The sequence below is a fragment of the Elaeis guineensis genome, chromosome 8 (assembly GCF_000442705.2).
Source record: "Elaeis guineensis isolate ETL-2024a chromosome 8, EG11, whole genome shotgun sequence".
In the NCBI taxonomy this organism is placed as follows: domain Eukaryota; kingdom Viridiplantae; phylum Streptophyta; class Magnoliopsida; order Arecales; family Arecaceae; genus Elaeis; species Elaeis guineensis.
In genome coordinates this window covers 136400098-136418317 of record NC_026000.2, presented here as the reverse complement: position 1 = coordinate 136418317, position 18220 = coordinate 136400098, and the positions used below count along the sequence as shown (strand labels likewise).

The 18220-nt window shown below is 36.4% G+C and overlaps 1 protein-coding gene across 1 annotated transcript; it reads left to right on the top strand.

Annotated features, from left to right (window-relative positions):
* The first annotated feature begins 4075 nt into the window (after positions 1–4075).
* LOC140851287 (homeobox protein knotted-1-like LET6) lies at positions 4076–17433 on the top strand. Its single transcript, XM_073242923.1, has 4 exons — positions 4076–4532; positions 4617–4896; positions 16681–16925; positions 17102–17433. Exons 1-4 carry the CDS (start codon positions 4203–4205, stop codon positions 17303–17305), a joined length of 1059 nt encoding a protein of 352 aa, XP_073099024.1. The 5' UTR covers positions 4076–4202; the 3' UTR covers positions 17306–17433.
* Positions 17434–18220: the final 787 nt, after the last annotated feature.

The window sequence follows — 18220 nt, the reverse complement described above, 5'->3', positions numbered from 1 at the left end:
TTTCCTATCCCTTCTCGTTGGATGAAGTGAGTTAAAAAGCATGCATTGAATATGCCAGCAAACTTAGAAAGTAAGATTGTTTCATGTTTAGTTTGAATTAGAGATTGCAATTAGGATTTGGAAATTAGAATTTGAAGATTATTATTATTATTTTTTGATAGAAATGGTGATGAAGGTTTCAATGATTATATACATTATAGTGCCATGTACAACTGAATTCTATCTGTTATCAACTTTTTGTCTATTTTTAATCAGAAATTTATCATTATTAATTATTATCATGTGTTTTAAAGTCTATGCAAATGGTGCACATGTAGTTTTATTCTCTCTCATCATAATATGAATCTGACCTAAATTTCCTTCTTCCTCTCTATTTGGTGTCATCACAGCTATTCTTGTAACCTTAAAGAGCTGGTTTTAATCTATTTCAATGAGTTGCTGAATTAATTGATCTTAGACTAAGGTGCTTTACGAGCCCTTTGATAATGAATGACTTGCATGTGTTTACAGTATTTGGACAATAGGATTCCTCAAGTAGGCTTTTATATATACCCCTTAACTTGTTTTTTTCCCTTTGCTTGGAGAATATGGAACTGATTTCGGGCATGAACTAAACACTTGTGTCAAGATACTTACCATGTTATATCTGTGGTGTAGTATTCTTTATATGTGTTTTAGTACATCTACCATCTATTGATTGCTATTTTCATTCGATAGTATGTTGTTGTCTGAATATTGATTTTGTTTTTACAATTTGTACTATGTGCGTCACTCTAACGTAGGTGAAAATGATATGTTGAGAACATAAGGGATGAGAACATTATAATTGAAGAAGATGATAAAAATGATGCCGATAAAGGTTATAAGAAAAATTCTTGGGTGTGCAAACATTTTGTTGCAACAAAAAAATGATGAATTTATAGCTATTTGAAAATTTTATAAATAAAATGCTAGACGATGATTTTAGAGATGAAACTGGTCATCTAAAGCATTATCTTCAAAATATTTGCAACAAATATCTAAAGATTGATATTGTTAATTATATACTCATAGTAGCTAGTTTCCAAGATCCGATCAAATCTTTAAAATTTAATCAAAAAGAGTAGAACTTTTTTTGTAAAATTTATTACACGTGCTGAGCTTCTATTTCATATTATTGTGCATTCCATTTTCTTGGATTTTATGAGAGCTCTTCGGCCATTATTCAATGTTGTAGATCATAGAACTATATAAAATATTTATTTGGCTATTTACTAAGAAGAGAGTAAAAATTGGTTGATGTATTGAAGAAATTAAATACTCATGTTGATAATTATAATGGGCAAGCGAAAATAGAGGAAAAGTGAGTATCTTATTTTCTTCTTTGCTAATTAGTATTTTATGAATTTTAATTGGTTATGGAACTTATTCAATAGGATGGACTTATATCACTTAAATTTATTATCTATTTGAATTGTCAACTTAATAGGATTTTTGGACTTAAATTAGATTATTTGGATTGTGTTTAAATTGATGTGGATGTAGATTGTAGTTAATTGGGGATATAGGCTCGTCAGGTTATTCGGATTGTGGTTACGAGATTTGCCGTTAATTATATATTTATGTTATTTTTTTATATTTTTCTTTTTTATCATGTGAATTAAATTTTTTTATTTTTTATTCTATGAAAATTTTTTGATATAGTGAAAGTTTGAATAGGTTTTTGGAGTAGTTTTTTATTTTAATCAATGCTTCTCTTTTCTTACCAAAAAAAAAAAAATCAAGCTCCTCTTTCCCATGCTTCCAAGTTTCCCATTATATTATGTATCATGCTTATCATATCATTTTAATGATTTATTAATTATATTATATATAATATAATTATTTATGATATTATTTTCTTTCTGTATTTATCATATTATATTTATGATATTGGTTTGGTGATTTTTATTTATTTAAATTTGCACTGCAAAGATGTACTATTAGAACAAGATCCAATAATTTTCAGGAAGTACACTTTCTCTATGCATGATAATGAGCTTGCTTGATCTTTCTTGGCATGTCTATTTCAACGACAAGATAATTATCCCAGCCAGATCTAAACTAGTTATAATTATTTGGTGATTGGAAAAGGTCGTTGACACATCCCCCTCCCGATGGCCCCCTCTCATTTTTATTTTCTTCTTTTTATTTTTCAATAAAAATATGATGAGAACGTTATTTTTAAAATTTGGAACTTTAGGGGATTGAAACTCACAACTCGAGAAAATGTATTCCATTGAAATCAAGTGATGACAAGCATAAAAGAATACAAAAATAAAAATAGATCCGATCTACATCAACTTAATCGGTCCACATCCTATCGTAACTTTAACTAAAAATACTGGTTAGAATGTATTACATAATTTTTTTATCTTATATCAATATTCAAAAAAACTTTTAATATAGAACTAAATATATAGCCATTCTGTATCCTTGTATACTCTTCTATTTGAGTCTCTAACTAAGTTAAAGATTTAATTCCAATTAAATCCAGCCATAGATATTAGTTATTGATTAGTTTTGTAAGAACCCATGATGTATTATCTCCTATTTCACAAGAAATTTATGCTAGATTTGGTTCCGATATATCTGTAACGGTGTAGAAATTCATCCAAAAAATTAAACTGATCAGAAATTATTATTAGAATTCTTAGATCCAATATAGATATGCAGGATCTTCCGTGTATAATGAAATTAAATACAAATCTGAACATATATTTAATACGCCCAATTTCTTTTTTCGCTACAAAATGTTTAAACTGTTAGAAAATAAAACCAAAACGTATGTCAGATTTGATGGAAGCGGCGATCCCGTAAAACCTCACACAAATAATACCACTAGCTTCTTTCCTTTGAGCGAGTGGCGTTACAGTATTAAGAAAGGAAATCCACTCAACCGGGATTGCGAGAATAGAATGGTTCGGGTGTTTACGTTGTGATTGATATCATTTTGGGCTGCTTTTGTTGTTAGCAGCGGGAAGAGCTTTTCTCGGTTTTGTCTGAGCCCCATGCGGGGGAGCGCAAAAAGAAGGGGTGTGGAAGGAGGGAGAGAAGGGGTAGTAGATGGACAAGTAGAGCCATTCGCACTTGTCCCACCATACCTGTGCCAGCTTTTCTGGCTGTAATAAGTGTGACTCCTTTTTGCATTTTAAAATAATTAAAACAAAAAAAATAATCGAATAAAATTCACTACCGCAGTGCTCGTGGTGGATTACATTCCTTCATGCTGCAATAATGGAGGGGGGGTTGGGTGTGGGGGAGGTGAAGGGCTTGAGGCTTGGGTCTCAGGTTGGAGTCTTGTTGATCAAACGGAGGAGAGGGGGGTGAGAGAGAGAGAGAGAGAAGGGCAAGTGGCACGGCAGGGAATCAAAGGCCCACCACCTCACCACCTAGCTACAAGGAAGAGGAGAGGCCTAGGGCGCACTGAGAGGTGCAATCCGTCGCATTCAAAGCTCACATATTCTCCAACCTCGGGATTGTCGTGTGGTGAATATTAATTATATATATAAATATATCACTCTTTCATCCTTTGCAACCCTCACTTTACTCATCCCCTATTTCCATCCACTGTAGTTCCACTGCCATCGTCCCTTCTCTCTCTCACATCTTAATCTCAGTGGCAGTGCAGCAAACGAGGAGGCGGGAGTTTTCTTGTCGCACTTATTTCTTGATCTCCCTTTCATTTGTTTTGGTTACATTGGGAAGGAAAGGTTGCTGCAGGAGGTTCACCTCTCCCCTCTGCACTTCCATTTCTTAAAAATTAGAGATTAAATTAAGTTCTTCCCTCCTCAAAAGTTAGCCCATGCACACAAAAAGGATAGAGAGAGAGAGAGAGAGGAAGGGGGGAGAGAGAGAGAGAGAGAGAGAGAGAGAGAGAGAGAGAGAGAGGCCCATTAATAATTGAGGACTGCAACATAGGATTTTCCCTGTAAAATGGCTTGGCAAAAAGTAGCAGCAGAAGTGGCCACAGTATCAACCAGCATAAAACCCGGGGGTAGGGATAAAAGGCATTTGCCTCTCCCCACTTCCCCAAACCCAGAACTAAAAACGCTGCAGCACCCATTTGGTTACAAGACAAAGGAAGAAATAATTATCATCATCATGTTAGAAGCCTAATATATACGAACCCCCTATTTATTCTTTCTTTCCCTCCCTCATTCCCTCCTCCTTTCTCTCTCTCTATGGTCTCTCAGTATACCTCACGCACAGACAGGCAGATAGCGAGAGAAATGGAAGGCCGGAGCGGGAGCGGCGGAGGCGGTGATAACTCGGGCCTGATGGGCGGATTCAGTGATGGAAGCGGCAGCCTCTCGCCGCTCATGATCATGCCTCTCATGGCCTCGCGTCCCGTTCTACCACCAACCCCACACATGTCCAACAACGGTCTCTTCCTCCCTCCCCCGCTGAGCAACGCCGCTGGCGAGGACTACGATAACAGCGTCATCAAGGCAAAGATCATGGCTCATCCTCAGTACCCTCGCCTCCTCTCCGCCTACGTTAACTGCCACAAGGTATACACGAACAAACATATGTTGACACCAAAAACACACACACACACACACACGCTAAACTTTACATGTGTGTAATATGGACAGGTTGGGGCGCCGCCGGAGGTGGTGGCGAGGCTGGAGGAGGCGTGCGCGACGTCGCTGATGATGGGGCGGGCTTCGTCGTCGTCGGCTGCCGGGGATGGAGGGAGTGGTGGTGGCGGCGGAGAGGATCCGGCGCTGGACCAGTTCATGGAGGCCTACTGCGAGATGTTAACCAAGTACGAGCAGGAGCTCTCCAAGCCTTTCAAGGAAGCCATGCTTTTCCTGTCTCGCATTGATGCCCAATTTAAGTCCCTCTCCCTCTCCACTCCCCCTCCTCCTCAAGGTATCCTCTCTCTCTCTCTCTCTCTCTCTCACACGCACCTCTCAGTCCCCCTCCTCCCTCCCTCCCTCTCTATTATGTATACTTGTGTTGTCGAGATCTATGTCCACTTTTCCATGGTTGAGATTTGAGAGACAGATGATGTGTTTGCTTACTATATCACTTTCTCATGTAGCGGTGGTTCATACAAAATCTTGCATCAAAAGTATGATCTCTTGTTATGACATGCACCTGGAGTGACTAATGTCTTCATGCTTTGTTGTTTAGTTATTATAATCTTTTAGAAAATGAATGTGGTCCAAGAAACCTGGGAATTGGCTATATTTAATATATGGTACTCACATCATCTCGAAATGGTGTGTCTGTTAGCTCGTGGAATGATGGCTGGTTGCCTTTTAGCCTGAACATTCCCTTCCTAGAAGCGTAGGTAGCCTTTGTTTGGCGTAGATTTTCTCGTTGCTGGGGTCGTTTTCACTTGGTGGCTGGGTCTTCTCAAGGTTGGTAGCAATAGAAAGTGACTATTGACTGTTTTGCTGCGAGGGGTTATTTGAAGAGCTCTCAACATCATTTCAAGTTTTTCCCTTTTCCCTGCAATCTGTAGGAGAGTGATTCACAGCAAAGCCTTGTGAAGGATTTTTTTTTTTTTTTTTGGGACCCCATTTCCTCTTATCTTAGTTTCTACAATATGGGTTAAAATTGAGTAATTTTGTCATCTAGGCTGAGCTTGCTAGTGAAGATGGTATTCTGGTCAAAGTGAAATATGTTGCCTTTATGGTTGTCCGTGGGAGTACGTTCACTTGTGATTCTTGTGAAAACTTTCGCATAAACTCAGAATAGCTTAGGCCTTATTATTTGGCACAAATAAAGATAATAATTCGTTTACATAATAACTTGGACCATCATTACTTCCGCTCCTCGAATGGCACATTTTTGTATCATTGTTCATATGACATCAATATGTTCATATAACGCTTTTTTTATCAGCAAACTGATGGTAAGTTTTGTTCTGGATGTTGAGTGGTAGGACTATATCCAAGCAACCGGCTTCCCTTTGTATCCATTTCTACATTATTTTGATGTCAAATTAATTTAAATTTTTTTTTTAATGTTTTAGCGTTTGACCTATCTTTTGATGCTTAATTAAATTCAATATAATATTGTCTTGTCTAAGCGAGAGATTTAGTTTATTATAGTCTGTGTTAGTTGATCCATTTTCATGGAATTGCATATTAAAGCTTTCCCCTTTTTTTAACAATCCATCCAACACATGACTTCGGTATTTTCTGGCAAGATATATATTTCATGCTTCGTTTTTTAGAAATTCAAATCCATCCACCACATGAAACCTGTTTTGTAGCTTTTTTAAAAAAGGAATTCATCAGCCCAGTATCTTCCAAGATTCTTCTGTGGAATAAATATTGCTGCACAACGTAGTCATAGCTTTATTGATCATATTTGTGCTTGGGTGGGAATGGAAGCTTTTTTTTTCCCCCTTTTTTTGGGAGGAGGGTAGCAATCCGTATTCAAGAGCTGAAGTTGAGAAAGTGTATGAAAACGTGGATATGCTTTTGATATACATACATATACTATGTATGTATATATTTTTATCTGATTCGTGTGTCTTAAAAGCAAATGCTTATTCACTATTGCTTGGACATGGATAGGGGAATTGGATTCGGGTATGTGACAAGTGTTTTGACTTGGGAAGAGAGAAAAAAAAAAGGGAAGTTACCAGGATATACAGAAAATGTAATTATATACACATTTTGCATAAATTAAAATAAAAGTACTATTTATTAAGGTTTCAATTATGCTTTTTTTTCTTATTTATGCTATGCAATTAGCTGAAGGATTTTGAGAAATGACATTTTTATAAAGCTAGTTTAATTACTACTCTCTTGACCATTCTAGAACAAACTGTTTTTCGAAGTCCAACTCTCTACGTATTTAGAAAAGCTCCAGTTATAAAAATTCGCAGCTATTTAAGTGTCTGTCATATATCTGATTTAAATAGGTATCCAATACATTCTAGGTGGTAGACATGAAGATCTAAGTAAAACAGCTTGAATGAAGTTTTGTATAGCATTATATGTAAAATCTTTTTGTTCATGACATACATGTTGAGGCATTTTCTGTATTCCTAGCAAATGATCGGTTTTATCCTGCAAAATAAATTAACATGGATGGTGCCTAGGTGGGGTTAGTGAAATAATTTTTTCTTATAAGATTACTTTCTTCTCTTTTCATGTGGACATGAGCTCATATGAAAGCCAATTAAGCATTCCAAGCAAATGCATAATTTCTTAGAAATGAGCTGCTGAATAGGAAGTTATTCATCAAATTTTCAAATCTGAACCTGACTCATTTAATAAATTAAATAGGTTATCTGAGCCGACCTGTTTAATCCATTTAATAAACAGGTTACCCATTTACCCAACCTGACCTGACTTGTTTAACTTGTTTAGCTAAGGACCTTGGACTCTTGACCCAATATTGATATCGGGCCTGTTATTCTAACCCAAAAGCTGACCTATTTACCCTGTTATTCTAATTTGTTTAATGGATAAACAGATTACCAGTAGGCTGCTACATACTTCAATAAAATGATCAAAATTTGAAACATGAACGAAGCAATAGAGATAGAACTGAAGCAATTAAACAACAAAACAGAAATACAAAATATAATTGCTTTTTTTTTTTTTTTTGCTTAATTGCTTATTATAAACACAAAACAAACATAAAAAAAACCGGATATGAAATACAAAAAAATTGACATGGAAAAGGATCTCACAATTAAACAAGTACACAAAGTACAAACAATGAAACATAACTGCCAATCATCATTAGATGTCTAACAAAAACAACAATCAAAATAGAAATAGTAACAACAATCAAAAAACAGAAAAATAAACAGCTGATAATCATCATTTGATGGCACAAAATCATCATCTTCTTAGATTCATCCTTGTAAAACTTCTACATCAAGGAAATTGGTCTCTTCTTTGTATCATTTATGCTTCCATAATTTTATTAAGGATCATAAAAATAAGAAGAACCTGCAGAATTGCACCAAAGTTGAAAACGTAGTGGCATAAATAAAAACAGAAGTATATTACATTTATTTTGAAAAAAAGTTTTTAAGTTACCTACGTAATGACTTGTAGCAGTATGTGAATCATGATTCCAAATTTCTAACTGAATCTGTGAGTCTCTCACCCTTATAGTGTTGAAAATTGTTGTTCGAACACTCTTGGAAAACTCAAGAATTATATATATAGAAGGAAAATGGATTTAACTTATAAAATGAATAGAACAAGTATATAATCCGATATTCTGAAATTATAATAAGGACATCTGTGGAAGTAAATCCCTTGTGAAACAAGAACCTAAATTCCAATCATGACTACGGGATTAACCCACCCCACCCAACACTCCCCCCACCCCAACAACCCCCCCCCCCCCCCACTCAACCCCCCCAAAAAAAAAAAAGAAAAAAAAAGAGAGAACCTACCAAAAGAAACTATCAAATAGCTATAAGCATCAAAAGAAACTACAAACATAAACCACTTGATAATCAATAAATGCCACCATAATTCCATAACAATAACCATAGTCAAACCCAAACAAGAAAGCCTCAAATTATGGTAAGAATTAACATCCACATTCAAAATGCAACATAGCATTTCCAACCAAAACACATGAGCAACATAAATCTTGAAAAAATATCCATACTCCATGACCATGAATCATGGTCAACTTTCCGTGTCATTTTGTACTTCAACTTCCCAAATATTTGTGATCCTAAAAGCACAAAATTCAATAGTTTGTAAACAAAAAGAATGGAAACAAACAACTAGAAAATATTAGCAAGTATTAATTAGCAAACCATAATTTATCTCACTGAGGTCTGTGCATTGGCATTGATAATATCTGAGCATTGAGTCAATTGGGCTTCATTGTAGGAACTTATAACATCGGTACAATCTCATCTAAATCATCTAGGTGGATGGTCGTGACCTAACACTAATAACAAGAGGTTTCCCTTGCTCTACTCTTTTTCCTTCTTTGGAGGCCAACACAAGGTAAGAAAGCTAACATGGTTGTGATTCCATATATGTGATTTGCGTAGAGAAAAAACCAATTAGTTATTGTTCACCAAGTTAGAAATTTTTTAGAACACTTATCAAATAATGACAAGCCAAACGCCTACAATTGGCCAGCATTCTCACAATACAAGTAAACATCAAGCTGCTATTTAAAACATAGTTAACCTGGAAATAATGGTCTTAAAATAAAAAAAAAAACAAAGAGATAGGGAGAAAGATGCCCTAACCTCGAAGGAAAGGAGTAGCAAAAACCTCCTGTTGAGACTTAAGAAAACTATCTAGGGCTTTCACTTGCTATCGGTCTTCTTGCAAAGAGATTCACACCACATTGCAATAGATCAAACCAATCAAAAGATTCAAAACCAAATCAAGAGGTAGGACGAGGAAAACATATAAAAATATGAAAAATAAACAAGGAGTCGATGTGACCATTTCACATTTTGTGCAACAACTTGTTGAAATCAGGAGAAAGAGGTGAGAGGTTGGAATAAAAGGGATTAGAGATTGAGGAAAGGAACTCAAGGTCGCTCGATGGAAGGAGCAAAGGATCGGCCACTGGAACCATTGGAAGGGGAAACTCTAGCTTTCTAAAGAGGAAATCCTAACCACTAGAACTAGGAGGTAGGAAGAAGGCAGAGAAGCAGAGAAAGGGTTTTAAGCGGCCTTAGAAAACTATTAAAGATCGATTAATCGAAGCCATTGGAAATCGAAGACTCCCCACGGTCAATCTCTATCCTGTAGGCCAAAACGTGTCATTGTGTGCACTGCAGCTTTGTTGCACTTCAGGTTCGGTGTCATGGTTTAAATTTCAAATGGCTCTAGTCCGGGCTCTCCACTCTCTAGGTGACTGATTGAGGCAAGGCTGCAGTAGATTTTACCATTTTTAGTAAGGGTTAAACAGATATTAAGCGGGTAGTTGACCTGATCCGATCCATCTAATTAATAGATTAAAAGGGTTAAATAGGTCAGAAGGTTAGAACTCAAATAAGATTTGAATTGTTAAGCAGGTTAAATGGGTCAATTCGTTTACAAACTGAATTCGTTTAGGTCAAATTCAATCCTGCTTAAGGCGGGTGGAATGAGAGTCGGGTTGTTTGGTCTGATCACATTCTGCCAGCCTTATCAAGCATGACTTGGACCTAACACAAATTGTTCAGTTTTGGGTTTGGATTGGGTCTATAGTTCGAATCAAGTATTGAGCCATCCTTTTATGACTAAAATATAATAATTGATAATCAAAATAAAATCATTAAATATTCAATTAGATTAATGCTGCATTTGGTTGTTGAACAAATTTGGATGGAATAGGAAAAAATTTGGTGGGAAAGAAAATGTTAGTTGGGTTTTATAGAATGGTTGGGCTTATTTAGTAGGATTAGGGTCTTTGGTGTTTGGTTAGAGGAATAAGTGCATGGGTTAAGCAAGAGTAGGTTATATTCAATACACTTTGGCTTTCATGTTGATTTGTCTTTTTCACAAAAAACAATATCTTTCATTTTTTGTGTACTTAAGAGTGGATATAAATAGTGGAGGGTTTGGGTTATGATGGAAGAGGGAATAATCCTATCCACTCCTCATGGATAAGCTTGTCATCTGATATAGTGAGGGAATTGGGCTATGCCACCAGACAAAGGGTCATTTGGTAGTATATGGGAAGGGTATAGGGGATTATACCCCCAATTTTCAAAAAGTATCCAATGTATTGACCTCGACTTGACCCACATGTTGTCCAAGAATCGATTAGGCTAGGTCTACTAGGGTTTGGACTTAATCGAATCGCAAGCCGGCCCATTTGTAACCTTTATTTTGAGGCAGTTGAAAGTTTATCCAATTTAAGGTGAAAAAGAAAAGAAAGAGGCCATGGTGGAACTCTCATCGAAGTGTTTGTCAAGTGATTGCTTTCATGTTGGATTTCCTCCACCATCAATTACTTTGTTGGAAAAGACTAGACTTTGGAATTGCATTAGTTATTGGATGTGGCCATGGGTGAAGCTGTCATCTCTTGGTAGATTTATTTAAGAGGCATTTTCTCGACATGCTTTAACTTGTTTGGCACTTTCTTGTACAACTTGAGAATTGTGGTTCTCATCAAGCTTCATGCCAATTTGCAATAAAAAACTATCAACTGTAGCCAACATATAGAATAATCATCCAAAACAACTAGAAAGTAGAAAGGAAAAAAGAACACAAGTAACAAGCAAAATTAAATAGCTACTAGGTTCCACCCTTCAGGTTTAAATAAACTCAAATTACCAGCCATGACAATATTCTATATGTAGATGATTTTACAAAAGAAAATATAAAAAACAAAACTATCTTTATCTTAACATTGTTTTCCATTGAGCCAAGCCTTTATTTAATTAATAAAACCTCTCTAAGGGATTGGTCACCTGCTGATCCTTGACGTCTTGGGGTTTTGGGGATAACAATGGAAGTTGGTAGCTTAAAAAATCGGATAATAGTAAGTTGTAGTGATAAGTAGTGATTAGTGTTATCGCAAGGCTCTGAGGAGGTGATGTGGTTGGAGGTGGATGCCGGTTGTAATCTGCGACGTTGGAGGGTATTTGCAAAGGAAGTCCACTCTTGCTGGGGGGGTTTTGGTGGGGGACCTTCTGATGCCTAAGTTAGTCGAAGCTTTGGGAATAGTAGAGAGAAAAGATAGCAAGGGCGGAGAGGGAGAGCTCCTTTGTATTTGTGGGTGTTCTTACTTGCTTTTCCTTGCTTACCTGAGAGTCTCTTTTGTACATTTTTTTATCTGGAGGTTGGGCTCGTAGGCCCCTAGACAGAATTTGTGTTAGGTCTAGCTCTGCAGGCTGTTAGGCCACGTTCCGACCTTCATCGTAGAAGAATCTCCCCCGCTCCCTTGTATCAAGGTTGTTAGTTGTGAATGTCAGACACAGGCTTCACCTACATGGTTGGTTGAACGTGTGGTGTATGGGTTCACAGTTGGTGTGACCTCACTACATCTTAGGCGTGCCTTTGTGGAGGATTAGTCTGGATCGGCGGGTCTCTCCTGCGACACTTAGAATGACAGGCATGCTGATGGATAGGCTTTTGGATATTGGATGTGACATGGGATGTTTGGATACTTCATTTGGGTTGGATGGGGATAAGTGTCCAGAAATTTGTCTTGTGCTGCTATTCATGGCAATGTCATGAATTTATTTAAATTATTTGAGTATGTGTTGTACTCATATGGCAAACATGGGATTTTGGATGGACTTGGTTTTTTAATTGGAGAAAGATCCTTGGTTTCTCTTTGGTCATTCTAGAGATGTGGGCCTGGTTATAAGTACTGGAAGGTGGGAAAGTATATTAGTACAGTTACTCTGATAATGTAACTATGTTTCTAGGGATGGTGAATGGATATGGTGCAAGTCTCATGTGCAAGTGAGACTTGATAATATCTTTCAATGTCGAATTTGTTCTGCTATTGCAAATCAATTCAGCTCAGGAATTTCATTGTTAAAGTGTGATATGTAGCCTTCAGTGGCACGGTATTTTTAATGAAAATCATTGTAATTTTTAAGGACCCGAGGTTTGTGGGGACAGGAAGAAAGCAGGGATTGTTGAGACAGCTAGCAGACAGCTTCTGCAATGAAAATGGCTTTAACAACATAAAATGAGATGTTTTCTTTCCCTGCGAGGCTTTACCCAGTGATCTTTTGTACTGGATCTACACTATTTGCCAAAGCGAAGGGTTTTTTCTTTGAGGGGAGTGAGTATTGCTTCAATCGATGAATATTGCAAGGGGATTTATTGTACAAGTTTTTTCTCGAGTGGATTATCTCTCACACTGTCTTCAGACTGCAGATGTAGCTTGATTTTGAGGGACAATCCTGGCGTGTTGTGTCTTACTCTTTGCTTGCTTATATTTCCGTTGTATTTTGGTCTGTCCTATTAGGTCGGGGACTAGTGCTAGCAAGGATGATGTTGAGTCTGTTGGAATGAGAATTTTGAACTAGGTGAATGTGGATTCCATTCAAGGAGAAAATGGCCATGAAGGAATTTTCAGTTCGTGATCAGAATGGATTACGCTCCTTTTGTCAATGTGCTATTGAAACTCTAAAATTGGTGCCAACAGTCTGGCTGGAACAACTTTATGCAAAAGTTTATCATACAACAAAAACTTCTGATTAATTGGTGCCTAGAGAGACCTATAAGTATCAAATGTAGTTTAAACTTGTGCACTCAAGGTTTATCTTCACCGTCCCCTATACTTTTAAAGACTCTCAAAAGGTAAATATATTAATAACATCCACAATTGGTGCCACGTTTGTTTTGAAGAAACAAACGTACATTGAACTATTACCAAACTTCTCAAACTCAGCAACAGCATAGGGTGATCTGCTTATAAAGTTTGTTTGTAATGTGCTGTCTATTTTTACTAGTTATGTGAATAATATTTGTTTAATGGAAAGTTAATTAAATTTTTGAAAATATAGTTTTAGGTGTGATTGTGTTGATCATGTGGAATACTCTGTCAAGTTTAACATTGCAATAAAAAAGAACTTAAAAAGTCTTTACCTCATTCTTATGAGTAACTCAATTTCCTAATTTGTATGAATCCTCCATTATATATGGTGAACATTGTGAATGCTTAGACATCTAAGAACATTAAGTCACAAGCAGCGATGTTCTTTAGGTCATGTGACATTCAGGAGCTTGGATGTAATCATATTTCTTGAAATGATAAATCAACAAATTTGTATGCATGATGAAAATGTTCCCATGGGAGTGGAAAATGACATTTAAATTTTAGTCCTAAATTTGACCAAAAATTGAAAAAAAAAAATTATGGTAACAATTATTTATGAGTAGAAGCATGAGTATTTCTGATGACTGAGAGAAATGATAGTCTTGATGAGTCCTGGTGGAAGGTTAAGGAGATCAATAAAGTCATCATAGATGCTAATTGACCTCAAGGTTTTTTAGCAAGGTTTGATGTCGCATCGAACATATTTAGTTTTAGATTGGCTTAGGTCGACGTGGTGTCTGACATTGGCAATTTCGGTAGTATCATCTAATTTCTGCTGTTATTGTGGCTACTTTCGTTTATTTTCATTTGAAATTGCTTGAAGGTTTTGATACTGTCCAAAACTTTATCTGGTTTCTTCTTTTTTGGGGTCTTTTAAGTTGTTTCCTAGGGTAGTAGATGAGTGAAAGAGAAGTGTGGGAGCGGTGGACTTTTTCCCATGGAAGCTCTTGGACTAAATATTAGTGCCATCTAGACCTGAAAATATGAACTTCTTTTCTTTCTTTAAGAAAATGAAAATGTCAAATTTATTCTCATTACATGGGTGTTGGGTTCTGAAACCAGATTGTGTGTAATTACATTATTACTCATGTTAGTGAAAATTGCAGTGATGTTAGTCTTTTTTTTTTATTATTTTACATGAGAAATTAAATAAATATGGTTTGAAGTTAATCAAAGCATTAGAGAGGAAAACTAGAATTAGAAAATATTCATTATGATATGCAAGTAACACTTCAAAATGAGATAAAGCATGTTTGTGGTTGCAGTGGACTAAAACCGGCAAGGTTATACTTGTCCAAATTAATGCACATGTACTTCGAAATGTTGCGTAAATTTTTATTTCTAGTTTGTTGTAGTGTGGAAATCATTTTAAATGCCTTTCAGAAAAAAAGATGTCTTCCTTAAAAAAACAGTACATTCCCCTTACTGAGAAAAGGAAAAGAGAGTAAAATCTCAAGATCAATTTCATAACAGTAGCCTGACATATTGTTCATGAGGATCTAATTAATATATGTTCTGATACCAATTTTCTAGGGAGCAACATAAGTACATGGTATCTATTTTTGGAAAAATGTATACCTGGGGAGATGAATAAATAATCAGCAGTGGCGACAGCAGCAACAAAAACATATTTGTATGGAACTTAAAATGTAAGATTCGATCGTGACTACATCAAATGTGACGCCTGTTCTTTTCCACCCGTTTCTAATTCTCAATATATATAACACTTATGCATTGCATATAAGACTCCATCGTGACTACATGAAATGTGCTGCCTGTTCTTTTGCCACCCCTTTCTAATTCTCAATATATACAACACTTATGCATTAATTACATTGTCGCTTCTTTGCATGGCCTGCACTCATGTCTTCAAAATCCATTACATAAATACATAATTTTTCTTGTCACTTTTGCATTGCTATGTTTGTATGATTTTGCTTTCTTCAAGAAACATGGAAGTGCCATCATATTGAAGTGGAACTTGTGGTCTCTTTGCTGAGGAGAGGGGCTCCGACCATTTTTGGTAAGTCTGTGTGAGGGAAGCAAACCTAAGAACACCTTGGACTGATGTTTGTCCATGGCTTGTTGTATTCACACTGTAATTTATTATTAGATTTCAGTTAAGTGCCAACAATTAGCTCCTGACATATGGTCCTTGGATCTGGCTTATGTTTTATAATTTGCTATTGATTATTTTCTAAGGCTAAATGCTAGATGTCACAGAATTTTAGTTACCATTTTTTTTAATCCAAGGCTAATGCTGCACCATTTACTTCGATTAGCTGATTGATGTGTATGCAGACACTTGCTGTATTATGTGTTTTCAGTGTTTTTGTTGTGAAATTATATAGAAGCATTCCAGCATATATTTCAATATGCAAACTATATTTCTCATTATATTTTAGATATACTTTTTTCTCAAACAAATGTGAATTGATTTTCTTGCACTTATTTAGGTTTTGTTTGTAGCTTTAGATGTTTTGTCCAATTGATTATACATGAACATATATTCAGAAGGCATTCCATGCAGTAAGATTCAGATTCAAACTGAAGGTGGTGAAAGTTTTTTTTTTTTAAAAAATAAAAAATAAAAAAAAGTACTTGTATTGGCAACCTTCCTGTTTAGAATATCAGTGCCTTCACTGTCATTACATGTGTACCGTCCCTTCTTTAAATTTTATAAGCATATCCAGATACTTCCTGCGTTTTCCTCGAGACAGGAAATTCTTTTGCAACTGGTGCCTTATCGCTCAATAGATTTCAAAAAAAAAAAAAAATTCTTACTCTTCTTTTTCCTCAAAACTTTGTTTTATGGGCTATTAACATAGCAAATTTCCTCACATTTCCTGTTCTGAATTTTGTGCATTTATTTTCTTTTGTAATCTGTGATGTGGAACTCCATCAGTGCCTCAAAATGGTTGACTTTGAATATTTGAATTTGTCATTTTGCAAATCATATTTCCATATTTGCACATCACATGTATGGTTTGTTGATCATTTCTGACACATTTTGCTGAAACTTGAGAACTTGCCACATCTGTTGCGAGCATTTTTTAAGTTGCTCTTCCTATATGCTGCCAAAAGGTTCCACCAAAAATGCAGGTACGTATGCCTGTGATGGTTATAACTACCCTATAAACAGGTTGTATAAAAGCATAGTCATGTCCCGAAAACATTAATATTAAATAAGCTTAATTTTTTTTAAGATAAAGCAAGGATGAAGGGTGATATTAGAAGCAACTGCTTCCAATGACTAGGCTTGTCTCTTGCTGAATTTGCTGGGATATAGGAGAATTTGCCTCGCGCTCTAGTTTCACTAGTTTTTTTTAATTTTTTTTTCTTGGTAACAAGTTTTACTGGTATTTAGATGATCCATTTTTCACTTACCATTTTGATCTGATTTTTGGTCTATGTTTTCACAAGTGTATGGGGAGCAGTTGGAAAGGAATGGATCATCTGAGGAAGAGTTCGGTGCATCTGAGAATTATGTCGATCCTCAAGCTGAGGACAGGGAGCTTAAAGGTCAACTCCTTCGGAAATACAGCGGCTATCTCAGCAGCCTTAAGCAGGAGTTTTTAAAGAAGAGGAAGAAAGGGAAGCTGCCCAAAGAGGCCCGGCAACAGCTGCTTGACTGGTGGAATAGGCACTACAAGTGGCCATATCCTTCGGTACGTGATCGATCCAAACTTATTAGTCCTTACCAACTTCTTGCATCATTATCTCGTGCGAGTGATCCGTGATCCTAATGCTAAGCATTTGATATATATGGTTTATGTTCCTTGACAACGTTGGCAAGGTGGGCTGACTAAAGGATGGTTCTTTGGTTTCTGTCATGGTTTCACAGGAGGCGCAGAAGCTGGCACTGGCGCAATCAACGGGACTCGACCAGAAGCAAATAAACAACTGGTTCATCAACCAGCGGAAGCGCCACTGGAAGCCATCGGAGGAGATGCAGTTTGTGGTGATGGACACGGCACATCCCCATTACTTCATGGACAACAGTCTTGGCAATCCCTTTCCGTTGGACTGTGCCCCGGCTCTTCTTTAATGTTCTAGTTCTGGTCTCTGGACTCGTGTGTATGATCTGTGTATGTTAGCCAGAGTTTGTACGTGTTTGCAGCTTGGACGCTTATCATAATGCCTGCTGACCTGTGAGCATGGAAGCATTATTGTTCGTTGTGGTTTCTTTTGGACGCTGTTGCTTTGGTTTGTTATCCCTAGTGTGTACGTCTTGTGGGGTATTCTCTTCTGATTGCTGTAGCAATAATGGATGGTGATGTCTAACGTGTATGAGTTATATATATTCTGATGCATGTTGATGTCTGATATATTATGAATGGGTTCTATCGTGATTCATCGAGCCGTCTGACGACCGTGGGTCCCATTTGCTTTCATGCATGCAGTTTTGTGTTTGCCTTGTTGTACCGTGGAGTGCTTATGATATTTTAATCATCTTTTGCAGTAATAATGCAGGTTCCAGGCATAAGCTTTTGGGCAAGGGGAAAATGGTAAGAGAAGGAAGCAGATAGATTTAAAACTCTAGTCAAGAGTCAAGAATTTTGGGATGGGTCTGTGATTGAGTAGTACTTTGAGATAAACCTAATATTTATCTTTAAGTCTCTAAATCTATTTGGGCTTATAGAACATCTTTAGGCCCATGATCTGCAGCCTCTGGAGAGGTCCGACTCGTTATAAATGAAGTGACTCCTGCTGTTGGTGATGGTCGCGATGGAAGCGGATTATATTTAGATGTTGATTACGGATCCAAGAAAGGTTAGACTTTGTTGTTCTTCGTGGTGATATGATATAAACAATATGATTCAAGATAGCTATTTTTTTAATTTTGACCAAACAAAGTTAGGAATGATAAGTAACGATCTGATGGATATGCATATTATCTAAATTTGATCAAAATAAGATTTGATTGGATTTGGATTTAGATAAAATTTGAAAATAGATATGG